The sequence below is a fragment of the Euwallacea fornicatus genome, chromosome 8 (genome assembly GCF_040115645.1).
Source record: "Euwallacea fornicatus isolate EFF26 chromosome 8, ASM4011564v1, whole genome shotgun sequence".
Taxonomy (NCBI): Eukaryota; Metazoa; Arthropoda; class Insecta; order Coleoptera; family Curculionidae; genus Euwallacea; species Euwallacea fornicatus.
The window spans coordinates 3,401,819-3,428,985 of NC_089548.1; the positions used below are offsets into that span (position 1 = coordinate 3,401,819).

At 34.0% G+C, this 27,167-nt stretch overlaps 5 protein-coding genes and 1 long non-coding RNA gene across 8 annotated transcripts; 2 read left to right on the forward strand and 4 right to left on the reverse strand.

Annotated features, from left to right (window-relative positions):
• Positions 1 to 3,741: 3,741 nt before the first annotated feature.
• LOC136340636 (uncharacterized) lies at positions 3,742 to 7,417 on the reverse strand. Its single transcript, XM_066284861.1, has 3 exons — positions 7,265 to 7,417; positions 6,998 to 7,208; positions 3,742 to 4,091 (listed from the first exon to the last, which is right to left on the reverse strand). Exons 1-3 carry the CDS (start codon positions 7,293 to 7,295, stop codon positions 3,920 to 3,922), a joined length of 414 nt encoding a protein of 137 aa, XP_066140958.1. The 5' UTR covers positions 7,296 to 7,417; the 3' UTR covers positions 3,742 to 3,919.
• On the forward strand, positions 6,136 to 9,949 carry LOC136340635 (caveolin-2-like). Of its 2 annotated transcripts, XM_066284860.1 has the most exons (4): positions 6,136 to 6,173; positions 8,900 to 9,016; positions 9,066 to 9,245; positions 9,303 to 9,949. In XM_066284860.1, exons 2-4 carry the CDS (start codon positions 8,945 to 8,947, stop codon positions 9,504 to 9,506), a joined length of 456 nt encoding a protein of 151 aa, XP_066140957.1. In that variant the 5' UTR covers positions 6,136 to 6,173; positions 8,900 to 8,944; the 3' UTR covers positions 9,507 to 9,949. The 2 variants fall into 2 exon arrangements, with proteins under 2 accessions (XP_066140957.1, XP_066140956.1); XM_066284859.1 differs by lacking the exon at positions 6,136 to 6,173 and having other exon boundaries at positions 8,859 to 9,016.
• Positions 9,950 to 9,956: 7 nt separating this feature from the next.
• On the reverse strand, positions 9,957 to 10,900 carry LOC136340637 (uncharacterized). 2 transcript variants are annotated; one of them, XR_010732339.1, is made up of 3 exons: positions 10,628 to 10,900; positions 10,386 to 10,475; positions 9,957 to 10,330 (listed from the first exon to the last, which is right to left on the reverse strand). It is a non-coding gene; the product is annotated as an uncharacterized lncRNA (long non-coding RNA). The 2 variants fall into 2 exon arrangements; XR_010732338.1 differs by having other exon boundaries at positions 9,958 to 10,330; positions 10,638 to 10,900.
• A 4,134-nt stretch (positions 10,901 to 15,034) lies between these two features.
• LOC136340793 (sperm-associated antigen 7) lies at positions 15,035 to 18,428 on the reverse strand. The gene is made up of 5 exons (XM_066285134.1): positions 18,087 to 18,428; positions 17,188 to 17,344; positions 16,929 to 17,100; positions 16,645 to 16,801; positions 15,035 to 16,432 (listed from the first exon to the last, which is right to left on the reverse strand). Exons 1-5 carry the CDS (start codon positions 18,163 to 18,165, stop codon positions 16,317 to 16,319), a joined length of 681 nt encoding a protein of 226 aa, XP_066141231.1. The 5' UTR covers positions 18,166 to 18,428; the 3' UTR covers positions 15,035 to 16,316.
• Positions 18,429 to 18,610: 182 nt separating this feature from the next.
• LOC136340788 (BRCA2-interacting transcriptional repressor EMSY) lies at positions 18,611 to 24,077 on the forward strand. Its single transcript, XM_066285130.1, has 5 exons — positions 18,611 to 18,854; positions 20,109 to 20,283; positions 20,697 to 21,062; positions 21,351 to 22,333; positions 22,547 to 24,077. The coding sequence occupies exons 1-5, from the start codon at positions 18,794 to 18,796 to the stop codon at positions 22,651 to 22,653; spliced, it is 1,692 nt and encodes a 563-aa protein (XP_066141227.1). The 5' UTR covers positions 18,611 to 18,793; the 3' UTR covers positions 22,654 to 24,077.
• On the reverse strand, positions 23,986 to 26,973 carry Cdc37 (cell division cycle protein 37). Its single transcript, XM_066285133.1, has 6 exons — positions 26,810 to 26,973; positions 25,816 to 26,103; positions 25,484 to 25,762; positions 25,182 to 25,406; positions 24,242 to 24,431; positions 23,986 to 24,160 (listed from the first exon to the last, which is right to left on the reverse strand). Exons 1-6 carry the CDS (start codon positions 26,840 to 26,842, stop codon positions 24,075 to 24,077), a joined length of 1,101 nt encoding a protein of 366 aa, XP_066141230.1. The 5' UTR covers positions 26,843 to 26,973; the 3' UTR covers positions 23,986 to 24,074.
• Between the last annotated feature and the right edge of the window lie 194 nt (positions 26,974 to 27,167).

Here is a 27,167-nt window from a genome sequence, read left to right on the forward strand (position 1 = left end):
TTTTGATCAAATTTACAGTATCGATTATTTTTAGAACCCACATTGATGTAGATATGACGAATAATCCAGGAGAATCTGAAGATCACGAAATTTCAAACAGCCGAATGACTCCTCAGAGCTGCTCAATCGACACGCCGTATATTTGCTTGATAAACGTGCGCTTTTCTGGATGACCCGTAGCGGAGGTAACTAATCCGAACGGTTCCAGAAATGCCAGGATTTTTCCAAATTGGAGCGCTCAAAATGGCACTATTTCTGATGTCGCCGGCCATTTTCAGCGTATTGTCATTATGCAAGAGCATTGATAATTCAGTCATTTCTGTCCTGGCTCGATGGGTAAAAAGTTGCGGAGGTAGTAAATGATTTAGAACGCCCTTACTGCGCTTCATTCATATAAAAATGCCTGCAAAATGTATCTCTTCGTGCTGTTATGTAATAAAAAGCAGTGACTTGTTTGTCCAAATATGTGGTTGTACTCACACCTTTATTATTGATACTAAACGTCGAAAAAGAGAATATAATTATCGTTAGCATTCATAAGGCGCTGCTTGAATCCGAATTGTAAAAGTTTAATGCGATCGTATAAAATTGGGAATTATTGTAAACTTTGAATACAATAGATCGGTGCTGGCACCCAACCGCGAAGCCTCAGGTTTTAATTTTGTTTATTCTTTTATTGACCATGTGGACCGACAGATATTACCACCGATTTTTACTTTGTTGAGGTTATTTCAAAAAAGGCGTAAATAATTTAATATCCCGTCTCTTCAATTCACAACGAAAAAATATTCCTTTGCTCATGTGAATTTTCTAAAAGATCGAAAAAAATGGACGATTTCTACTTCGCTTGCTGTCAGAATCGGTCGGGTACCTGCCCAACCTCTGAACAATTATCTAATTAAAATTAATACCCGTTTAAAAAGAAAACTCATCAGAAGATGCCCGCGAACCAAATTAATCATGAATAAATGGGGCTGCCTTGATGATCTTTTTAATTTAATAATTAATGAAAAATATATGAGGGCCTAGTTAGCAGGTGCTCAAAAAAGGATGTTCCTGCGTGGTATCATTTTCTAAGCGAAACAGATTTGATTTTTTTGCCAAATTTATCGAGTTAACTTTTAAATTGACGATTTTTCGCAAACATTTTTCAGTTGTAAAAAATTCACCATATTTATTTTAATAATTGAAGCAATTAAAAAAGTTTCTTGTTTGGTTATATGCATACGACTAATAAAACCGCTTCTTTGGCCTAATTGCTCTCCAGACCTAAGTCCACGCGATTTTGTAGACCATCTAAAATAATCGGTTCACTACATTATGTGGAATAATGTGGAAATATTGGACAATTAGTGTAACCAACAACTATACAAGGCGTTCCGAAAGTAAACCGCTGTACTTTTGCCGCGTCCTATGCATCGCACATAATTTTGAAAGTTAACCAATGTTTAATGAACGGTTTGGTTTATTTAAAGTTTAGTTATTTTAATTAAGTAAACGTTTCTGTTGCCACTCGATTTTTCAAGTGCCCACTTGACGTTAACTTTTATTTTATACATGAAATTCGATTCGGACTTGATTAAATTCAAAGCCAAGTCAACAAACTTGAAAATTAAATCAAACCCTGAATCCTTTTCATGACAATGTGAATATTGCTCATCTGAAACGGAGTAACTATTTTTTTTTTAAATAAAGCTTTTGGAGCAGTTGGATCTACGGACTCACAATGAGAGATCATAAAATTAGGGATACAGCTGAGGATATGAGACTGAGATTGTTCAAGGATTAAACCTCTGGCGACTACGTGACACAACTCGCCAGAATTGGATAACTCCATAACATCAACTCTAATTAATTCTGGTATGTACCACCTATCCACAGATACTTGTTCTCTCTCCTCTATTGACGAATAAATCGCTGTGCGAGTTCAGCACTGAATAAAAAAATTGAATAGACGGTAATTCCAGCTTTCCAAAGCTCGACCGAAAGGATTCTAACAATATTGTAAATTATTATAAATTATCTCAACAAAATAGATCGGTAATTTTCTTTCGGGCTACTATTAATAATGACTGGGATAATTTACTAATTAGCCATATTTGTAAACCATCGACCCACCACCGAGAAACCATTAAAATCATTTGTTGATTGTAATGATTGTTTAATTTATCATCCAACTTCAATTATTCTTCTCTTTCAGCATTCAAACGTATTTTTTACACCACAATTATACCCTTATACATTACGTTTTCTAAACGGAAATTATTGATAGTGTCACGTTTTTATACAAAATTACAATGTCTTTAGGCCAGAGAGTGAGACAATTTATTGCCGACCGACCATTGCCAATTAATAATTTTAATTAGCTCTACTCGGATCGTAAAACATATATTATTGGTCGCCCCTTAATTGCCTTAACGAATAAGCCCGACTTTGTTACAATAAAAATGTAACAAAGTTGAACTCAATGCGCCATAACTCATCCAAAACCAATAAATGTGTCTTCCAGTGTAAACAATCCGTGAACGCGTGATTTACTAACAATTCTTTAACGAAAGTGATTTATTGGTATGGGGTAAAGTGTATCAAAGAGATATGGAAGATGCCGCTTATTAAGTAATTTGCCTAAAGGTAATACCAACTCCTTGATGTAGTGCGAAGCCCTGTTGTAATATCGTAAATGCCCGAGGAGGTATAGATTTGCAATTAATTAAACGATATTTTTTCGCAATTATTACTGAGTTAAGAGATGTCTCAGATTAAAGATGTATTAACAGAATGACGATGGCTGCTCACATTTCATGAGAGCTGGATGTGGACGTGTTTCATCCTGGAACGAAAATGTCTTAAGGATATTTCAGGGAATTCAAGTTCCGTTGAATTTCTCAGATTTCTAATTGATTGTGTACATTTCAAGGAAATGATCAACTATTATCTAGAATCGGACGATTTGAAAGCATTTATGAATATCTTGAAAATGTTCTAAGTTCATCTAAAAAATTATGGTTCGTTTCAACATTCTTCAAAATATTAGATACATCGTTCAGATTTCAGGAAGTCACGGAATTTCGTACGGATTAACGGGATCGACATTCATCGTCAATTTTCGCGAATTATTGAAACAACTTAAGTAAAATATGGTTTTACCAGTCGATTCAGTAATTTTTTGCGAATTAGCCAACAAAACTAACTAAAAATAGATGCATCATGAGAAATCTAAAACAAATTCTTTGGATCCGTCTTACAGTTTCTTCTATATATTTAATTTCGACATAATGAAAAAATACTTCAATTCCTCTTAAATTACTATCGACTTCTCTGCCTTCAATGCTTAGTAAGAGCACAGATACGGAGCTGTATTCCTAAATTTATCTAAGTACTTGTTTTAATTCTTGTTTCTAAGTTCGTTTGAATTTTAATTTTATTAGAAGTATTTGTTTTGTACTTTAAGTTAAGTTGGCCATTGTCTATCAATTAAAACGCATAGGTAAATTCCCATGAAGTCATCAATTTGCTCAGATTGAACTACATTTTAAAGAGACAGGTAATTTTATATAATATCATGCAATGTTGTGTACTTAAGGTTTGGAGCTATTTTATTGTGATCACACAAGACGTGAATTAGACTGAAAGAATTTTAAACAACCGAAGTTACCTACTACCATCTTGGGACTCAAAAATTCCTCCTGGGTTCATAAGTTTTGAGTTAATTCTATTTTGTCAAATTCAAAAAACTCTATCTTATCAAAATGAAAAAAACTCTTTTATTATTTGTGCCTCGAAAAAATACAAACAATTTTATAAAAAGTCCTTATGTTATTTGTAATAAATCCGTGTTTGTTATCGTTAACATGAACATTTATTGCAGTCACGTGTAAATGTACGTATTCACACAAAGTTATTTCCGAAAATAAAATCTTTACCAAGGTATTTCAGATTCTGGAATAACAAGTTTTCCAGGATTCTTAGACCTATACTCAATGCAATTTGCATTTCGGGCCCACGTGCACTGATTTTTCCGGCTATTATACAGCAATCCAGGCTGACAGCTTGAAATCACTTCTACACCAGGAGCACATTGGACAAATTTACTGAAAGAAAATAATGGATATATCGATATTAAAAGCTTAAAAATAAGATATTTTTAATAAAATGTACTTTTGAAATGATTTTAACATACAATATAAATAATAAGTGGCTCTTGCCTGCGCCCATGTGTGAAGTTCCTGTAAACGTCTTAAACTCTTGTAAAGTTAAAGCTCAAAGACGCTATTATTCAGTGTGTTCAATGACTATGAAGTGTGTTTCGCACTATGTTTCTAATAAAGGTTAATAATAATTAAACACGTACATGACTCATTATTTACCAAATATTTTAAAACGGGTTACATTTTTGTATTTTTGGTTTAATTTATTCTTAATTTAGGTAAGTTTATTTAATTTTGTCACATGTGTTAATACAAAAAAATCACATCTTATCGTTTACCATTCGTAAACAGTTTACGAAAAAGCACATTCGACTTTGAAAACGTGCACCAAATTACTGTCGTTTGGAACCCCTAGTTTTTTTAACTGATTGCGTCTCCTATGAATCACGTGCAACTCTAGGTGCCACGCGGAACCAGATTTCTTCAGTAACGATAGCTCAGTTTAGCTGCACGCACGTAGATGGCGCGATAACAAAACTTGTCGCAGGTAAAATTTATTTAGGATTCTTAATTTTATATCGATGGCGCCACTAAAAGTGGGTGCAGGTATGTTCTCGGAAAAAAAGCCTTACCTGATTTAATAGTGTATAGATGGCACCGAAAAAAATTTTAATATTTTTTCGTTGAAACTTTTGATCTGCCTAAGTGACGTATAGATGGCGCCATTACTTTATTAAATCGTGAAAGCGCAATGAAGTGAGTCCCCAAAAAATTAATTGCGCATCGCTATCACTGCACAACTGACAGAGGTAGTTAGTGCGACTCACCCTTTTACTGTTCTATAATTGGGGATAGGTATTTTTTGTAGCGAAGAAAGCAGTTTTGACATTTTTTTAAATTCGGTTTTTAAGAAATTAATTTCAAAATTCATTTAAATAAATTAAACATTATTGTTTAGGCCAGGGGCTCTTAGTCACTGCCTAACAGTAACGACTGCCTCACAAGGCACCCGAAGAGGTATCTCCTATTTTGCTGGTGTGTTATTAATTCGAAGGACCAGACGCTGATGCGTCAATTGATTGTAACCGGGGTTCAAGGGTTCAGGGAATACAAACTCCGTAGCACGAATTAAGTAATTTACTTTTACTATGGATATCACTTTAACTTACACTACGATTTACAACTTTATATACACTTTTTATACATATATTTACAGAGTCGGTATTGGTTCGCCCGAGATCTGAGAATGATACGTATAAAGATTGAAGGGTGTCTTGTAAAAGAGTTATGGAGTAGAGATTGAGGGTAAAGTTGTGAGAGAGGTTTGATGGTATTCCGCTTCAAGGATCGAGCAGTGTCCAAGAAACGGGAGAGAGAGAGAGAGAGAGAGAGAGAGAGAGCACTAGGCTGAAGTTAAGTTAAGTGAGAGATTTTGAGGGAGTCCGCGTTCAAGGATCGAGAGTGTCCATAAAACGGGAAGAAGCTTTCGCGAGTGTTGTCTTTGAGGGAATGCACTTTGGGAGTCCTAAATTATTTGCGTCCCAGGGATGGTGGGGCTGGAGGGAGATTACCACGAAAAGATCTTAACCAATCCCAACTGACACCGCCCCCTAGTTCTGTGGAAAGTTTTTTCCTAGGAATCTTCACGGTCAAAACCCAGATGTGGCTCTCTGGTTTCCTTGACAGATTTATCTGGTGCCCCCCATAAATCGGGACAACGATAATTCAAGGAACCAGTGCCATTACGGTGGCCGGGTTTAAACACGTGAGGGTAAGTGCTGCATCGCGGGGTGCAATGCAGCAGATGTTTTAGGGATTGTTCCACGTCTTTAGGGCCTAATTGGTACCCAGCGATAACGCTGATTTATGTTGGGTTTTTTCCCAACAATTATTTTTATCAATATTTCATTGAATAAAAAATAAAATTAAAAAACGGTTTGGGGAACACCACTTTGCTTCATTTGCGGAATAGTGAAAGGAGCAAGACGCCCGATGCTGACAGAACATGCACATCCACTATAAAAGGTATCAATCGGGAAGTTGTACCCGCGGTACGTTCGTAAAACCAGTGGCGAACGTGTCAATTTTGCACTAAAAAATTAACTAAAAATTGCGGGCTTCCGTTTCAATTAGGTTTGGGTCCGCAGTACACGTATGATACAGCCCTTGTGTACTGAGGTCAAAACTTGAATATGAGTGTATTTATTCTTTGTAATTTTCTCCCTCTAAACGTCACCAAATGCCTTTTTCATTAAAGTTCCGTTGGAAATTGTAAATATGAAAATGTAATGATTAAAAATACCGGCACCAGCAACAATCTGATAGTTACTCATTTTAGATATTGGAACCTCTGTTAGTATTGTATTCGTTGTTTGTATTTTAGAATGTCGAAAAATGATTAAAAGGTCAAAGATTACTCAGAACACGGGCATTTTTGAACAATTAGTGAAAATAAAGCAGATCTAAATGGATCTAGATAAAATTCAAGTAATTCGACTCAAGAGTCAGATAACTTTGTAATATGCAACTTTTTTACAGTACAAATGCATTAAATTTAGTATTATTTATGATAATTTGTTTTAATTAAAAAAAAAATAAATTAAGTTATAAATTAAACTTTATTTAAAATAGTCTCATGGAAAACGGCCGAAACATGCGATTAATTTACGTATTTTGAATTACGGTTCACGCATACTAAATTACGATCAACGGTATAAACTCCAGTTTTTTATTTCTGGAATACACTTGAAAATGGTTTAATGGAGCCACTAACACTAGCCGTACGACTCAACATACGATAACAAATCAAAGTAAATTTTCACAAGGCCGAAGAAATTTTAAGATCCTACCTGCAGTCTGTTTTCAATCCAACGTTCCCAAAAATCTGCTTTCCATGTCTATCGATACAGAGGCTTCTCTTTGCTTCAACTCCGATTTCAATCTGCGATAAAGTTCCATCTGGAAGTTCTAGCTGTCCATCATCCTGAAATCCAACTTCTTGTTGTTCTACACCATCCCGAGCCACTACAAACCCATAGGATTCCGCGCAGATTACGCTGACTAAAAACGCAAATTAATTAATTCAATTTGAATTAAAATTTTCTTTTTAAACTTACGAGTCGTGAGAATAAAAGGCGCGATTTTCATTGTCAAAGAACTTTTAGGAAAGTTTTGTTGTTTGTTTGATATAAGAACTGGCTTAATGAACGTATACGTCTTGGTATAGGCGATAAGATTAAGTCAACGTGTTGCTTATCTCGAGAGGTTAAGCTAGTCGATGAACAAACCCCTTTAGCTAATTAATTAGGCTGCCACTTGGAACTTAATCGGCTTAACTGAAGGTGACGTACGTTTGAGGACATGCAGATTGCAGGAAATGATTATAAGCAATTAGCTGTAATGAAGTCGTAATAATATCTTTGTTTATATTCTGAGTACTGAGGGCAGATTACCAATCGAATTTAAAAATGACGTCATGTTTTACTGTTTAGGTCCCATTTTTCTAGTTATCATAGTAGAATTTTGGCATTTTTCCTGTCCGATGTAATCATAAATTATTCTTTTTGCGACTTAAATCGTCGTCGTATTTACAATCGTCATATTATACAATCAAACTGATAACTTTGCGAAAGCCGGAATTTCAGGATTCTGAAGTGTTTAGATCTCAGAATAAGTACAGGTTGCCTCAGCACATGAATAAAGAGCGAACACAAACGGGTCGTCGACGCGTTCCCTGCCCCAATGGCGCGGTCTGGTTTGATTTTTTTGTAAAATTTTTTCCCAATTTAGTCAACTCCTTTTTCCATGAAGGAGAACTCGGTGCTAGATATGAATTGCTTATTTTGAATGCATCGCTTAATCTTCCAACAGCTTCAATTCGAGCCACAAGTAAACCCTCATTATCGTCTATTACAAGGCGTCTATTAAGGCAATATACTTAGGCAGTTCAATGATTACTCAACTTTGCAAAATTGATCTTACTGAATATTAATTTTTTACGCACAAAAGCCCATCAAAACAAAATAATTGAAATTCTGCATGTGCTTGTAATTAGGTGAAAAAATACATTGAGAAAGTGTTTTTTTTATTCCTGTCTGTGAATAAAGCTTTTTTAAAATGTGAAGGGAAGACGTTAGAATAAGATAATGCGCTTACTATACTTATTATTAATGCGACCAATGACCGAATTCCTACTTTTATGTAAGTCACATTGAAAGGAAAAATGTTGAAGAATGGGAAGGTGCGACAAGATAAAATAATCCGTTAAGTCACACATCATAGCGAATTCCTTTTGACTGCCTGGAAGGATTAACTTAGAATGATTTTTCATCCTAAACCGCTAATCCCGAACTTGTATTGTTTATCTGCTATAGTAAGCCAATAAAATTTATTGTTAAAGTATGGATTGATATTTCCTGTACATTTCCAAGAACGCGATAACAAATTGCGCAGCACATCCATCAAAGACCCCGCAAACGACATCCCAGAGAATGGCCCACATACAGGGTGCACCAAGAAATTCCAGAGTTCGGAGAGTTTTTAACGGGTAATGTGGCCTGCGAACCTGAGAACACCTCTAGAAAATCTAATACAGTTTTATACAGTGGATTTGCTAATTTACTGATATTTTATGTAAATATCCAGGGCGCTAGCGCAGGCAAATTGAGACTTGTTGATATTCTATTTTGTTCTTGCGTGCGTGTCGATTTAATGAGGTCCACTATGAAAGAGGTTAATATTCTGGCCAACAGTAAGTGGAGCGCCGTTGAAGGTACAAGAAAAGAAAGTTGAGGAAAATGTCGAAATCGGAAAGTGAGATCGCAGATTTGGAAGACCGGGATCCAGAGAAGATTAACAGGCATTTAGAGGTCAGTGAAACGCGTATTTTTTCATGGAAGTTTTAAGGGACGATTTCAGGTCCCGTGGGAAAATCTGATAGGTGAACCCCAATCAATCCGAAGCCCTGAATGCGCTTGGAGCTTAAGCAAACAGTGCTTCAGATGTTCCAGAATCGGGGTGTACACGTGCTTGTCAGTTCTGTGCGGTCCAATTGCAGCTTTTCTAATCGGATTGTGTTATGCAATATTTTACTTTCTAGTAAGGTGTATGTTAATCATCTGACATAAAGATTAATCGATATAATATGTATTTCAGTATATTTGGTGTGCGACGCCAAGCTTATGGTTTATTAAAATCTCGTGTGGAGTGACGAGATCCTTTGTTCGAGCTTTCACCCAAGGGTTTCTTGCTCCCCTTATGGGAGCTTTCGGGCATATTTTCGCCCACATTAAAGTGAGAACAGGACCTGTCGAAGAGCGGGGTGATGTTAATGAAGAAGATAAATTATCAATTGTGTAACTGTGCTTTGGAGTCCAGCGTGTTCGTTTGGATGTAAAATATTTCTTTCGTTTGTTGTAACCAAAAGTAAGAAAGAGCACAGACACAGTACTGACTACCAACTAAATATACGCTGAATCGGAAACGATCATACCTAATATTTAATCATTTTTGGAAATCAATCAATTTCATTACTTTCGCTGAAATGGACTACTTGAGCATGTACCATTCATGATCATGACTGATATACAAGGTGTCCAGAATCAAAGTATGAGAGAAAAACTTCAAATAACTCGGTTTGTTTTGAAGTCCCCTACAAACACCCATTCTGTGTCCACGGCGCTGCGAATAACCCTGTATAAAATATAAGGATAGTATATGTTATTTCCAAAGAGAGTGTGTCGAATTAAATCTTTCCATTCGTATCTACGCTGCATGAGATGGCTCTAGCCTATTTTCTTTTTGGTCTGTATAACATGGTTATTAATTAAAAAAAGGGATACCAATAAACCTGCATTACCATTTTTTTTGCATATTCCCACCCTTAAATTTTTCCACTTTTTCACCTTATTTCCTTAACCTTAGACAATTTTTATTGCTTCTTTAATGTACATACAGAAGCCAAAAAGTAGAAATAAGACAAAGTTACATGTGTATATACAACTAAACGAATTACATATTCCTCTTGATTGGGTGCTGTGTGGTGATTGGGTAATTACTGATTAATTTAGTTAAACAATATTTGCAATACATGGCTATGCTTCATCAAGATCGCCTTTAGGTCCTGAAGTTGCGCGGTCATGCTGGATAAACAGGGCTACGTACGTTATTATCAATTCGATCATCTAGAAAATTAGACATTACGGAGGCGAAAATGAGTAAAGACGACGTTATACTTACAGATGCAAGAACGTTTAGATTTATGTTGAAATATCCATGAGCTGAAAATATTACTTTTTGATGCATGAATTGGAGTGAGTTGGCTACAATCTGAAACAATCGTTAACTCTGAAAGATTTTCAAAAAAATTACACTCTCATGTGAAGCCGAGACCCCACATGCGAGATTCGACGAATCCTGAACTCCTTCGTTCGTCATATTCTACCGAATTCAGGAGAAAACCTCAAATTTATGCTACGAACATTGAATTACCTACAGAGATCCCACCACCCTAGTTGGCCCTCAACGAATGCCAGCAATTCCCTACTCAACATTTGGTAAATCCCGTTGACGAAATATTTATGTTCACTTCTTTTATACTTGATTTTCTTCTTTCATTAAAGAAAATCAAATTTCATTTCTAATTTCAATGAGAATACGGTATGATTTGTAAATTTGAATTTAAGCTGCTTATTAAAGCACAAGCGATGGAGCAACAATGGTAACGAAATCGGTCCCGTTACAGTGCTAAACCACCAAAATCAATATGTCAAGTAATTGGACCATCCTATGACGTGTTGTGATTCGTATCTCTCCTGCTTTAAATTCATTGGACCTTGAATTCTCCTTATACATATGGGAGGCATAGTTTTACTGAAAATGTTCTAGCCTGAACTAACTTGAACTAGGTTGATAAGCGCCAATAGACATTGGCTTCATTAGCTAAGGCAAAGAAACTAGGTTGATATACAGAGTGTCTCAACATTTAGGAGTCACATTTTAATCGTGATTTCTACATTTTAAAAAATTGTTGTTCGCTATATAGGTTTTATCCCAGAAAAGTTTCATGGCAAAAATGTGTATTAAAGTTTTCGCAAGAAGTTATTAATTTCTCATAAGCCGCTTAATATATTTGATTAAAAATTTGTAGACGTTACTAACTAATATTAAACAACTAATGTTTTTAAGTAAAACAGAATATTTGATTTCAATATTAGTGCGGGCACGAATATTACCTTGAATCTATTAAAAATAAAATACAACACTGGTTTTTCTTGAAATAAAAATCACACGTGCAGTTTGCGTTCATTTCCGAATAAAAAAGATATTTATTTTTTTGTTTGAAAAACACCGTTTTAGAGTCAAAAAATTTAAATCGTCTTAATTCACCAGCAGTAATTTTTTCATTGCTGTCTTGAAAGCAATGTTAAAACAATTATTATTTCTTTAAATAAAAATTATTAAAGAATTATTAAACATTATTGAACTTTATAACGTTTTTCTTAAGTCCCACTTTTATTCACTTCGTCGATGTCAAAAATGCATCGAACGCGATAGATTACACTTCAAGCACTGGTTTTAACGTCCAGTAATGTTTAACAAACTAATAATTATTAATGTTTTAACTTGTTTTATTAAAAAAAAAATTAAAATTGCATTAACACTGTAATTAAGATAACAATTTAAAAAATTACTGCTGGTGCATTAAGGCAATTTTCATTTTTTTTTAACTCTAAAACAGTCTGTTTCCAAAAAAAAACACATATCTTTTTTATTTTAAAATGAATGCAGACTACAAATGTAATTCTCATTTTGAGAAAAATCAGCGACGTACGTTTTTTTTCTTTAAATATAATCAAGCTAGTGCCCGTATCCGTAATGCTACTATTGAAATGAAATATTATAATTTACTTCTAAAAACAAGTTTTTTTCATAAGTAACGCCCACAAAATTGCAATAAAATATATCAAGCAATTTATGAGATATTAATAAATTCGTAGTTTTCCACAAAAAAACGAACGCACTGTATTTCTGTTCCCAAATATTTTTAGTACATAAGCTATGCGGCAAACGCCGATTATTTTCATATATAGAAATCGTGGTGGAATTTGACAACTAAAACTTGGGACACCCTGTACAAACGAATGCATGGAAGAATTATTATACAAGGTGGCGATTGTTGCATACGTGACTTTTTTAGAGATAAAAACAATTTCAGTGCATAAGCCAAGTGGAGCAGAATCTTGTACTTACACAATCATCCCAATTCTTGCCTTTCATGCTAATTCTCAGCTCGTGCAAAATCTTTGGAGTACTGTTAGCCTATATTTGCAAAATTTTAAGTATTTTTATTCTGACACGTAGTCGGTCGTTTTACAAAAACACTTACTTCGTAACATAAAATTTCACAGACCCTCGTTATTACAAGACAGTCAAAAATCTCATTAACTAGGACGACGAATAAAAATACCAATATGATAATTGTTGTCCTTGACATCGGATCAAACTCTGAAAAATAATTTGCAAAACATGTACATATCTAAAGGGCTTAAATTTACCTGAAGCCACTTCGCTTGCCCATCGAAAATCGTGATTAACAAAATAACCGAAAAACATCATTGTTCCTAAAGACATGGCAAAAGAGAAGAAAAAATAAAAAGACACAATGCCATTCAGGATTCTTGTTAGGTGGCAAAGCCTGAAATGAAACTTGCAAAGTTGGTCTAACTTCCAAGGAGAATTTTGACCAATATCACTGGTGACTGAATTAGTTTGAATTATTATAAAGTCTCTTTAGGCAACTACAACACAACAGACCTGGAAAGACACTTTCCCATAGCCCAGCCATTCCATCTGATTTAAACTCGCTGATAACAACATTGATCTTCTTAAATCTTAGATAAACGTGGGCAATTACAGCCACAAAGACGCTCTTATAAAAGCTTTTTAAAGAGTGGTAAGTGATCACAGATAGAAACACCGACCATGAATTACGAAAAGCTACTTCGTGCAAAGACAGCTTTAGTAATATGAGTATTACTTCCATTATGACCAAATTTATCAAGTGTTTTCGCATTGGTTTAAAGTCGAAAATCACACCTGGAATAGAAAGAAAAATTGTGATGACCCAGAACGGATTCGCTTTTAGTAGGCAAATAAAAACAAATACAGAATAAATATCCAGTATGTAGAAGTTATATTTTTTAATTAAGGATCTATAATCAATACACAATGAAACCCTTTTGGTCTTAAAAATTTCATCAAAGAAAACCTCATATTACCAAATTTTTCCATATCAATATCAAACGCAGCCAGGCGATTTAACCATTTAGTCATCCTGGATCTTACAAAGTATCCATACACGACTTGTAATAGAGCGTTTCCGCAGCATAGTGCATTGATGGCACTCTTCAGTAAGGTGAAGAAAGATCCATCCGTTATAAATTTTATCTCTTGAAAACCCATCAAGAACAAACCTAAATAAATCGTGAAGTATATTATGCTGTATAGGAGAGATCTTATCGTGTTGGTCTCCAGTTGATGTCCCCGGATTGTGAAGTATAACAAACCTAAAACAATACCTTCGTTTTACATCTTTAATTAAATTGGATTTATTAACTAATTGATAAGCATACATTGTAAAAATTCGTAGTCTTAAATCAATTAAGAGCCTGGTGATCTCTACGGTCCTTCAAATGGGCTCTGATAACCCGACGACCTTTCTTGCATCGTGCCTCCGCTGAAACCGACGAAAGCAAAACCTTGATGTATCCCCACATTGTGCTATCGGATGATACGAGTCGGTCCAACGAGCGAGAGAATTGTGGATTGCGAACTGCCTCGCTAATGCAATTTAAGCATTTTTCATCTCTGATCATAGTTTTTTGTGACAAACACACGTTCAGTGCCCCTATTGCTCAGTGTGCTCATTGATAATCTGATTGGGATTGCTCGTGATCGCATCAATTATTGTTCTACACAAATGATAGCTTTATGATACTTAAATATTCGTGAAGATTCTAAATGTTGAAGGTTGCAATAGACGACTGCAAGAGAATTTAAATAAACCAATAAGGTGTTTTTGATCGAGGAAGGAACAAAATTAAGCATTAAATTTGAATTTAAAAGTTGTACTCATCGAGATGATATTGACTATAACAATTTTGGTCAGTTGATGAGAGAAATGCCGATATTTGATTGAAATAATTGGTCCCCTTTTTTGTGTCGAATTGTGTCATCCTCCATGCCTCTCTTCGTTACACCGCCATGAATTAGTGTCTTATTTACCAAAATAGCAACACACAATTGTATATAAAATATTCAGCCTACTGTTGGTAGTTCGTAGAAATTATAACTGGATCAAAGCACACACACGATATGAATGATTTAGAAGCCGAATTACTTCGCTTAACAGGTCACACAAAATATTGCACTAGATAAGTGCCATATACATAAGTCTTAATTATCGAATATTGCGTTTGTATTAAAAATATTATACATAAAACCAGTTTCTCAATTTGCTTATATATTAGTGATCCACCTTTTTATTCATATATTTCGGCTATACCTGATGCGAAAGAAATATATATTTTGACTTTACCTGGAGGTACTAGATAAAGAAAAATGCGATTCTTAAAAATCATCAATTCAACATGCCTACCTGCAATTCTTGCCATAAACAAGATATAACTGAAACTGCCCAAAATATTTAAAAGATGACGCTTAAGTTCCAATTTTTTATCTTTCGGTACCACTTTAATGAACGTCATATTGGCAGTCGACGTGATTGTACGCAATAAGCCCGAGTACCAATATTAAGTTACTAAAAGTGAGCACTTTTCATTACACGCTTAGTTGGGAATTGACTGGATAAAATTAAACATGATATATTTCAAATAAAGAACTTTAATAATAATAATGCAAGACATGATTAGATATATTATTGATCAATAATCAGCCATAATAAACTTAATACATTATAAAAGTGATATTAATAATATGCTCCATGCCTCCAATATTAAGTTTATTTTTCCTCAAACGTTCCCCTTCTTAAGACCTGCGATCGTCAGTCTCCTCAAAGTGTTTTCTCTTAACACTAAACCGTTCCAAATATCTCCTTAAGGTAATAATTCGATCAAGAGTTTCGTAGGTTTTTAGCTGCTACTGGGGCAATCGTACAATTCTGTATTTTAAGTGAGCCGTGCAGGTCTGCAGTTCAAAGAAGCTAGTACTGAATCTCCACTGCCTCGCACGTTTACCATCCAATATTCGTTTGCTGATACAGCGTTGCCTCTCCAAGCATAAGAAGGCGCAAGAAATTGACCTACAGGAGACACTAAAAGACAATATACATATATATAATTTTTTTATACCATTGCTGAAATCTCCTGAAAAGTTAACTGAAACTACAGAGATGCGTTTAATAGTAAAAGAAAAACGCCAGCATACACACGCAGCAAGCACATATTACTTAAACCAATATTCATGTGGTTGGTAACTTCATCCTCACGCCATAGAATGTAATACAAGCATCGAGTTTGGAAAGAAAAGGGTGATAATGTATTGACAAAATCGAACTCTGAAACTGCCATAACTAAAATATACTTCAAAATTTAAATTAAATTTCCCAAAAAAAAATTTAATAGTAAAAAATTAAATATCTACTTACCTTATTAAAAAGTAGGTACAGGATATTACTGATTATGTATTTGTATTAACAGTTTTGATTAAAAAAAGTTCTAAATTAAAGGGATGTTCCAAGTTCCAATATCGTCATATGTATATAGATTCACAGGATATTCTCAATGCATAAAAACAATAAATCCTTTTTGGGTTTTACTATAACGAAGAGGATCACAAAAGCACCTGGGCCAAATTCTCCAACCTGAGAGGTAAAAACACCTTTCGTCGAAATGCTGCTAGATTGAATTACATTTTTTCACATGTAAAATAATAATACTAACGTTATTGGCGAGGAATGCTCTGCTCCATAGATTTGAGAATTTGGTTTGTGTTAGTACCTTACTTTTTTAATTGATAAATATAATACAATGCCAGCACAGCGTTGAAATATTTAGTTAAATGAAGTAAAACTAATTACGCATGCATTAGATATCTACAACCTACTACTAAGAAACTATAGAGATCTAAGTAATTGATTATCATGTAATACTAAGACGTGTCCTCGGTCTCTCCCTGATTCTCGTTATTCAGCTTTTGCCGTTTTGCTTTAATATCAGCCAAAGTTTGTTCGATCGAACGATGGTCTCTTTTGTTTTCACTCGGCACTAGAAAAAAATCCATGATCAGACCTAACTTCACTATCATGGTTTAAGCTTGACTTAATATATCACAAAATATAACTAGTTTTATAGAACATATTTTCAAAACGGAAAAGCAAACCAATATAAGATATTCCCCATATGTAATCGACCGTAGGGTATAATTATTTTTAAAATATTAATGTCTTAATAAAAATGATCTTATAGTAAATACTTACCAAATCCATAGGCTTTATTGCTTTCCGTTTTCTTCGCAGCATCTAGGGCAGCATCTTGACCTATTAAATGAGCATACTTATCTTTATAATTACTGTTGGGTATTATTTTCTTTGGTTTCTTGGCAGACTCTATAGCTTCCTGTCTTTCACGCTCTCTCTAAAAAAAAGATAAGAAAATCAGTACTTTCAATGCTACCTCTAAAATGTAACAAATTCTTTATGACTTTACGCATATAATGTAACATCTACCCAGAAAAAACACTTAATTTATTTTAAGAACTTACGTTTTTTATTAGTTGTTGTTTGATTTGCTCATTCCACGGTTCTCCTCTACGTCTTGTGGCCAGCTCATCCTCGCACGGTGGATGCAACCTATTGTAGACTCTAACATATCTGTCGACACCTTCAATGCCAAAACCATAGGATAACAAATTTTGTGACTCCGCTGCTTCATGGCTAAAATACCAAATTTAATATTAATACTTCATTTGTTTGGTTCAAGATGTAACACAAATTAACGTTTATTATTTGTGCTGCTCTCACACTATGCTACGGTGAATTTGATCCATAGGTTCAAATTTTAACATTAAGTTGTTCGGATCTTTGAAATAGGTACTCAATTTTGTTTCAACCCTTTCCTTGAACCTATTTAGTCGCTCCTTTTCTTCATTTTGAATTTTAACAAATTCTTCTTTTTTCTCTGAAATAAAAGTAGTTAATTACAAATTGAACTCATGCTGGATTATAACAGTAAGGCTGGAACTATCTCGGCTTAAGTTTTAGCTCACTTGAGTCCTCCCAATATGAACAGGGACACTGTCAAATGCAGTTAACATAGCAGCACCAAATTCTTTATGGCATGATTCCTTGAGGACTAATACTCAAGTAGAGCATAATCTTAATTTTTACTTTCAATTAAGCCTTAATCAAATTAGAATTAAAATGAACCTGATAGAAATTTCAAAAATCAATTTTTGGTCTAATGAAAAAATTGTGATTTACAATATAGCATATTCACAATAAATTGGGCAATAGAAATATGGCAGAATTAGTCTTTGTCTTGTAATGTAAAAAACTGCCTGCTATGCAACTTTCACTGCTCATCTTCTTTAGATATATACATAAACTCCCCTCTATATTCATTTTCGTTGAAGTTTTTGCAATAGGTAAACCTACAATCTCAATGCCTAAAGGCATGTTTATAGATTCACCTGATCTGTTTCAAATCAACTTGATCACAAGTAAATTCCGGGAAACTTGTTTACTTCAAATTTACAATCTACAGAGATGAGAGACATGTGGTCATTACTCAAATACTTAAGTAACCCAAATAACTATTCAAAAGTCTACGCAACGACAAGTCACTTTCAGATATATGAATGGTATTTGAAGTTATTTGAATAAGGATTTAATAAAACTTCCTAATGTGACTACTTACTTACTTTTAAGAAGCACTCGTTCCTGCTCACTAAGTGAAGGAGGTTTATCCATTGAATTCATTATAGAATCCAATAAATCCATTTTTCTGCGTAATTTATAATTGCAATTCAGGAGCACAAAATAGGAACCAAAGGGCAAAAAACAAAAATGTTCAAAACGAATTATCCAAAAAACGTAATATTAATATTATTAGAGTAAATATAAATAAATACTATTTTATTGTGTGTTAGAAGATAAAATTGGAATTAAAACTCGCGTTTAAAAAATCGTATACAAAACTTGTTTGAAACAAAGAAAAAAATGATAAAGAAAATTAAGAAAATAAAAGAAGATGAAACTAAAGTGGAAGATCCTATAATACACGTGAAATTCGCCACAGAAGATCCTCTGTAGAGCGACAGATACTCTTTTCTCTCTAGTATTTCATTCTGGTGTAAGTAGAACTGCTCTCCCCCGGGAACTTAGCAAAATTTATCACCCCGGAACAATGAACACAACAATTTTCGAAATAATATTATTGTCACGACCTTATGACGTTTAATCACTCCCAGAATGTAAATAAAAGTTGGAAGGGTCTTTTAATTAATTCTTAAATTTAAAAAGTAAGAAAATATGTATTTAGAGACATATAAATTGTGTTAAATACAACATTTCAACGGGAATGGCATGTTAATTACTGGTAAATTATACACATAAGATACAACTCGAAATGTGGCCAATTCTACTTGATTTGACTGAAGAGGAGTCTCTACAAAGCTTAAGGCATTTAGGTAATACCCATGAAAAGCTTTTTTCCATTTTTTTAGATTATATGAGTATATACTTCAAATAAATGGTTTCCAGTTGGACATTAATGCATTGGGATGTCTAAGGAACTCGATAAACCTCTGTACTTTGATTCTCTACTAATTGTTCTGATTCCCTTTAGGTCAAATATTGTACATTAAGAACAGATTTTCAAGGTTTGCTAATATTTAGTTGGCCAATTCCATATTTTATGATGTTGGAAGATCATCAAGATTATTTTGGGCCTTGGTTTGGATCAAAAGAGTTTTGTGTAATTTGCATGAAAAGTGAAATACTTTCACCACTGAAGTATAATGTATTGAATATGTGAACTTTGATGTAGTTTGATTGGCAGAAGCTATAAATTTCTACTGCAGAGGCAAATAATTATCTGCTTCTGTCACAAATGAAGTTCATACAGTTTTCCTTATTAAAGCATAAAATATTTTACTGTTTCTGCCATATAACTATTCTTATACCATATAACTATATAAAAAGTGAAATTTTAACTACTTATTTACCTCTGTGGTACTAAAATGCAATTATTATTTACTGGACATACAAGATGTAAAAACAAAATTTAAAGGTATTTTAGGGTAAGTAAAACAATCTTGGAAATCATTATAGATACAGAAAAGGTTAAATTCGAGGCAAATGTGCATATTTAATGCTGTAAAGTAAAAGAACCTATTACTTATGGGTTTCATGTGGTAATTTTAATCATGGATCATGTTGTATGTGTTTTATCAGTGGTTTTATACAAATGCAAGATCGAAGCGGCTGAGATTCAGTCTCTTATATTTTTTTCTAAATAAATACTAATAATTGAGATATTCCATACAAAACTTGCAATGAGAAATTGTTATTACAGTAACTTTATTTCTAGATCCTGTAGAACCTTCTAATAACACAATTGTATTTTTCATAACGAAATAGTTATGTACAAAGACGAAACAAAATTATAACTTCAAATGCTATAAATTTCAAAAGTGATTACAAATAAAGACACATTTTGAAAATCATTCTGATTCTCCATTAGGAGTAATAATTACTAAGTTCTGTTTTTACCAGATATATTTTTAATATAAAAATAGCCCTTTTTTTAGGGGCCTATATTAATTTTTCATTAATTGTTACAATTACCTAGATTTTTACTAAAAGTATCGAATTTAATTCACGTTGTACATCTAATCTGCTCATGAATATTGTTTAAAATACAAACTTTTCTACCTTTGCAGAATTAGAAGCTTACTCCTCATTGGTATCGGCACTTAGAGCTCAAGGATCTTTAAATCCTGATAAACGAAGGATTTTAAAGGAGTCGAGTGTTTTATTGAATATTTCCACTGAAAGGCATAAAGCGGAAATCCGTAGGGCCATCAGTGATGAGAGATTAAATACTATAGCATATCAGTAAGCACTTAAAAATCTCTTATTTGTAGAGGTAAATGAATGGAGCATGTGCTTATGTAGGTTATAGAATAGGTTTGGGCCTTATTACCTCAATGATTTATCTAAAATGGAATATTTAACATGTTGAGGGAATCATTTCATGGCTGAAGCAGTGGGAAGAAATGTATCATTTAGTTGTTCTGCTAATGCATAATTTGAATATTTAATTTTAAGCTTGAACTTGCTTTAATAATGGTCAGCTAGCCTGTACTTGTAATCTGTGAACTTAATTTTAAAAAGCAACTGAAAGAACAAATTTATTGTGATTATTAGAGATAGAGCTATGGATTATACCTTTCCCATCCAATAACTAAAATAATCAAAAAAATATAATTTCTAACTGCAAATTTCAAAACAAGACTAAACAATTTTAGCATTTCTGGTCAGTTAAATTCGCTTGAAGACTGGGCACAAGAAGGTCGTAGATTAGTCCCTCTATTGCCTAGAGCACTTCCTCAAACTTCATACTCAGAAGTAGCAGATGAGGCCTCTGAGGCAGCCTTTCAAAGTAATAAACAGCTGCCGTTACCTGCACATACTGAAAGGAAACGACCGCAGCCGCAGTCAACATCTCCCGCTCCTGTTTTAAATGAGACGAATGGCAAGACGTCTTCATTTCGTATGCCAGAACTTCCCAGGGATGAACCCAAAAGGCGCAAATGTAATAGTATGGGAGAGGGTAGCAGTTTAGCTCAACATTTATTAGGACCTAAATTGACGAAAATTCAACAAATATATCGGTAAGTTTTTTAATAACAAACTTAACACCATTAAGCGTGAAGTACTTTTCGTTTTTCTCGAAATCAAATAAATTTGTATCCCTTTGGGGTTAAAGGGAACACCGGTTATAAACGAGAAATTGTTGCCGAAATTCAAATAGTCTTATGTTCTAAGAAAGGGATTGGCTAATAGTTGATATTTACTGAGATTCGCAGAGGGGTATCAAATCACCAACAGACCATTAAGTCACTACAGTTATTAATTTGGTACCTTTCAGCCAATTTCATTTAGCTTTTTCCTGGTTTCAGGCAAGTATCGAAAGTTCCAAAAGTGAAAGCTAGAGAATTTTCACCGGAAATTGAAAACAAAGATCTGATTAAAAGTAGGCCAAATGGAATTCCGATTCAATCTATGACTCCACCTGCGTTTCCACCGTCAAAAGTCAACATCATTCAGAATATTGCGATACCGTCAGCAAAAACAGATTTTGTGTCCGTCAGAGACGCACCTAAAGAGACCGCAATTAGTCCATTGCCGCATAACGATATTCCTACCAAGAACTTACCACTAAATCCTGTGGTATTACTTAACATACAGCAATCGATGAACACTGTCTGTAACAATACTAACGAAGAACTTGTTAGTGACACAAACAAAAAGAGCACACCCAAAAAAACCATAAGCATCGGTCAAAAAGTGATAGTGGTTTCTAATTCTCAAACTTTACCAACTAACAGTATACTGCAAAAGACGTTATCAGTTCCTATGAATAAGTTACAAAAATTAAATTTAGATAAATTTAAAATTGTTCCCAACCCTCACACGCAGATATCCACGACAGCCCCACTACAGCTTTCCAGTCCGAATCTTATAGCTTCAAAACCGAAATTGGTTACAATTAAAGGCACATCAAACAAGAAAGTAATACCGTTATCAAAATTGCAAATGTTTAATCCCAAAGCGAACTTAAAGGTTATACCTTACGATGGAACATTAAACAATATAAGCAGTATACCGCCAGAGAATGGAATGGATAGTCCAAAGGACAGTCCATTAAATGTGGTCAGTGAGCCTAAGTGTAAAGTGGAAGTTGTTAAAATAGAGCCCCTGAATATTGGACTAAATGGTTATGTGGAAAACGGAGCAGAGAAAGCAAGCGATGAATTCGACTCGAATGTCGACGATTTTCGGATAGCACAGGATTATTGTGAAGAACTAGATTTAGGGAGCAGTGAAACGCTCAGCTCTGAAAACAGCGAGACTGATGAGAGGAATAGCAATGGAGGTTCAAGTAAGTAAATAAGTTGATAATTATGAAATACATAGTACACCGTATAAATTATAAACAAAATTTTTGGTATATTTTTTCAACAAAAATTTCTTTAAGATGGGTTTATGTTCATCTACAAACTATGATCTATTATCAATAACTTGTCTCTGTTCTAAAAAAACTGCTAAAACCACTCAATGTAAAACCCGTTTTTATATGTGCTCTCTATTTTAGGTACGGAATCCATCGATTTAGAAAATTCTGATTTCATGGAACCTCACCACGACGGGGAAGTTTTGCAAGAATTCGAAGTTATCCACACAGACGAATTCTCGCAATGAGTTGTAGATAAGCAATAAAAGAAACTTTGCCAACATTACTGATTATTTTTTTATAAATTTGTAAAGTCATTTTCATCTACATCTACATGTACATATATTATGTTATAATTTATTTGTACATAAAAATGTTTGTATGAATTTCGCGGCAGTTAGTAATTATTGTAATCAACTTGCTTATGTAAGAAAAATGAGTCGAGTAATGAGAGTTGTAAATAGATATGTTTATCAAAAACTATGTTTGGAACTTCAGTAGGAAAATGCAATCTTGTGTAGATATAATGTGCTGCAAAAGTATAGAATAGGCCCATTATCTCATTAACGATTAGAATAATTTCGATTAAACGTAAATATCAGGATTGCCTGTAGGAGATAAAACCTAGACCTTCAGAGAATAAGGTTTTAAATTATTTATTATAAAACTGCTGACGATACCACTGCAAAAATAGGTGATTGAACTGAAACAGGTAAAGTATATTATAACATTGCTGTGCGGAGAAATTAATTTATTCTTTTCTAATTGGGTACCGATGAAAAAAAATTAATATGTTTTCCTAATTTTTTCATCATTTAAATATTCGCAATATCTTCTTTGTAACTTTTAAATATCCACAAAACGGTTTTTAGTACATCTTTAATCATGTCTATAATGAGCAAAATTTCGTCTTCATTGCATCTGCGGTATCGCTTGTTGATCAACATTTATTTTTTGAAATAATGATACGACAGAGTCTAATATTGTTCATGAATGATGATACTATAGCGATAGTTCCTGCACTAAAAGAAAAGAAAGGATACATAGAACGGAGTTAGAGGCAACAGAAGACTCTCATTCGGTATCGAGACAGCCGAAGCCGTTTGGGCCATCACGACCAAAACAAGCAAATATACTACTCACCTCGTATAAGGATTGCTCAAAAATAGGTAATGTCATATGCGCAGAAATGTACGGAGAATCGGATGGGGTCAGTTTCAAGAAAATCTTGCTCCAATTTACTACAGTATTCCAAGCTGAAATGGTCATAATAGAAATATGCGTTAAAACGGTCTAGATCTGTCGCATAGCTTGGAATGCCGACAGCGTTTTGGATGAAGAGGCTGTGAAACCCATATTTTGTGGATTACCGGAAGTTTTATTGTCGAAACGACGAACTTGATAATTTGTAAAATGTAGACATTCAAGATGAACCATCCTATTGAACTTTTCTATTGTTGCGTTTTCAGACCTATAATGCTCTTATAAACGCGCATCAAGTGTAAGTCCATTGCACGTGTGCCAGCACAATTCTTTAAAAGGAACAGGATTTAATGGGGTAATCTAAGTAAACAGCAATATGACAGAATTTGTTATTTGATATAATTGCCGAGATAATTATAATAAAAACTAAATCAATAATAATAGAAAAATAAACAAATTAACAAATTTACTCGTTCGCTTTTCCTTCTCCAGATATCTCAGGATCATCCCCTTCGCCTGCATATTGTTTGCTAGCATCAGGAACCCACAAACCTAGAAAAAATGTAAATATATAGTCATAAAAATCAGAGTTTTAACAAAACAAACGATATTTAAGCGCACATTATCACACACCTGAATCGACACATCTTTTTATGTGATATTTGGCTTGTTCCTCATCCATTTTATTTATTGTTTCTTGAAGCAATTCAATATTCCGTGTATCGAAACATTTTTGCAGTTCTTCAGGTAATGAATTGTAAACTTCTTCAGGGTCTAAACCGCCTGGACCCAGTCTTTTCTGCTTTTCTTCTTGTTCATATTCCTGTTGAAGGAATTATTTTTTTATGTAGGAGAAATGTATTATATAATTTTTTTAAGTTTTAGTAAATATTACATGAAATGTGGCATTATAAAACATCGCGGCAGCAGCGCGCGGATAGACTACCAAATATAGATTTTCAGAGTGTGATGGAAAATACGTAGAAGAGACCCGGTGGGGGGACTGACACGTTCGAAGTTGGAATAACAACGTGTAACGTAATACTTTATCTTATTACAGGAAACACTGTGAAATGTCAATCGCGTAATCTAGTAGTAGTAGGTTTTATTGCATTCGAAGCAACATAATCTCCGAATATTATATAATTATTTATAATATATTCCGGAAGGTCAACGCCCTGGACTCAATAACCCGAGCCCTTTGAAGTTTTGTTTCCAATAAAAATCCCTGCGAATTATTTCGTAAAACTTTTTCTAAGAAAGTTGCAGGAGAAGAAGTGAGATCTAAAGAAGTTTTGGATACCATAAGAAAATGATAAAAAACACGCGAAATTAATATTTTAGTGTGTGTGCAAATTTCTGAAGATCTTGCAAAATATAAGATAACATAAACATGCTAAAAATAAAAAATTGTCATTAATTGAAAGACAATGCACCATCCTGTATATCAGATATATATTGATAAAATATAAAATCTGGGTCTGCTAATGAAAAACATCCTAGCTAGAATTTTTGCACAGCTGCTATCCATAAAATTCCTTTCAACATATAAAAATTAACGTGAAACACTCACCTTAAGAGCCTCTTCTAATTTCTCAGCTGTCCGTTTACGAATCCTTTCTTTGAATTGGGTTAATTCATCCTCGAATGATTGTCGATACTCAACTTCGGCAACTTGAATTTTTGAGAAAAATGCATCGACGCATGCACGAGGATCATAATCTAACTGCTTCGCCAGTTCCAAAATATATTGCATACAGATGGTCTGGTGTGCCACGTGTCCCATAAGCTCATGTTTCTAAGCAGGATTGAGAAAGATTTAGCTTATTATACTTAACAAATAATTGGAAAAACGGCCGTTAAACAAGTACTCACCTCCTCCATTTCTAAATTGATACACCAAATAACAAGATAATTCGCGGTGTTTTCACACACCAGATGAGAATGCGTTTTCAGATATTGTCTTGAATCATCGTACTTTCTCAGCATGCCGAAATGCTTTAAGTCCTTTTCATTGTCTTTGATGAATTGTTTCATTCTTTTCTCCTTTTCTTCTTCTGTTAAGTTCTCCTTGGCTGAATGTTGAGGTTCCTTGTTAATGACAGTTTTAGCAAATCCTGGTTTGCTAATTGTATCTATGTTCCATGGTGCCATCTAAAAATGTACATTTTTATGTTTTTTCTTTATCTATGTAGAGTTATAAGCACTTTCTCCTTCTTTTCAAAATCCTCAAATTCTTTAGATATTTTTTCAGCTTCCAACTGTAATGTCTTTAGTTCCTTCTCTAAATCTGTAACATCTTGTTGGCTCTCTTGATTGGCTTTTATTTTCTGTGTCAGGTCATTTATTTTCTTATTGGTTTCGGACTTCTTGTTTTCAATAGCCTCTCTCTGTTTCTTTTGTTCTTCCATTCTCTCCACTCTTGCCTGATGTCGCCATCGGAATAACGATGGAGTATCAATGTTGGGGTGTGTTTCATCTTCATCATCTGATACCTACAATCTCTTTATAAGTATATGGTAATCCTACATCTGTTTGTAAACATGTGATAAGGCCCATTTATCCCTACAGTACAACAAATGCTGTTGATCATGAATCATAAGTTCATCTTTCACACATATGAGTTTTTCAAAAATATTTGCTTACAGTCTTCTACTGAAAGAACATAGGTTAAAATTAAAACACCTTACAGAATATATGATTAAAGTTTATCCTCTCAGTTTAAGACACCCTGTATTTTGGAAGCCGTTTGACATAATATGCTAAAGATTAATACAACAGTATAGTTTAATGTGCCCAGGCCATGTGATACCAATAAACTTACCTCCAAAACCAGTTTTAATCAATAAACTGAGTTTAAAGATAAACAAGTCCAAGGAACTACACATAAAAAGATGATATTGTTCCTTCATTAAGAGCCACCTAAACCATCAGCTTAGTTTTCTATTTAATTCACATAAAAAGATAGGTGTGGGGCACACTCAGGAATTCTAAATCAGATGATTGAGGTGTGAGCATAATGATGCAGCCAAATCTAACTAAACTATCGGTGAACTATTTAGTCTATAGTCTGCGGGGACTTGAATCACAAGAACGTTTTAAATTTAAAAACAAAGCTGGGTAGAGAGACTTCAAATTACAAATTTCTGGGCAATAAATGTTTTTTTCTATTTTGACATATTTTCTGAAATTAATACTTACCTCAATACTTTTCCATTTACTATAGTCTACCATTTTTAATAATTTGTAACTTTATGCTTCAAGTACTGGAGATTCCAGAAAATTATTTGCTTGATTTGCCTTTTCTATATAAATCAAACGAAATCTCAAAATTTTTCCTTCTTCTTCTTCTTCTTTCCCTATGCAAGGCTTTAGTTCTCAAAAAGAGAATTTGCCAGTACATGCATGAATGCCAAAGATGGTCTGACTCTAACTGCTCCCAAGTAACAAAATATATTCTCTCTTCGTTTTTCCTTATGTTTCTATGTTGTCGGTTCTTTGTGTTTCTCTCTGATTGCGTTCGTATTAACATCTTTAGCTAAATTTGAAAGAGGTTGCC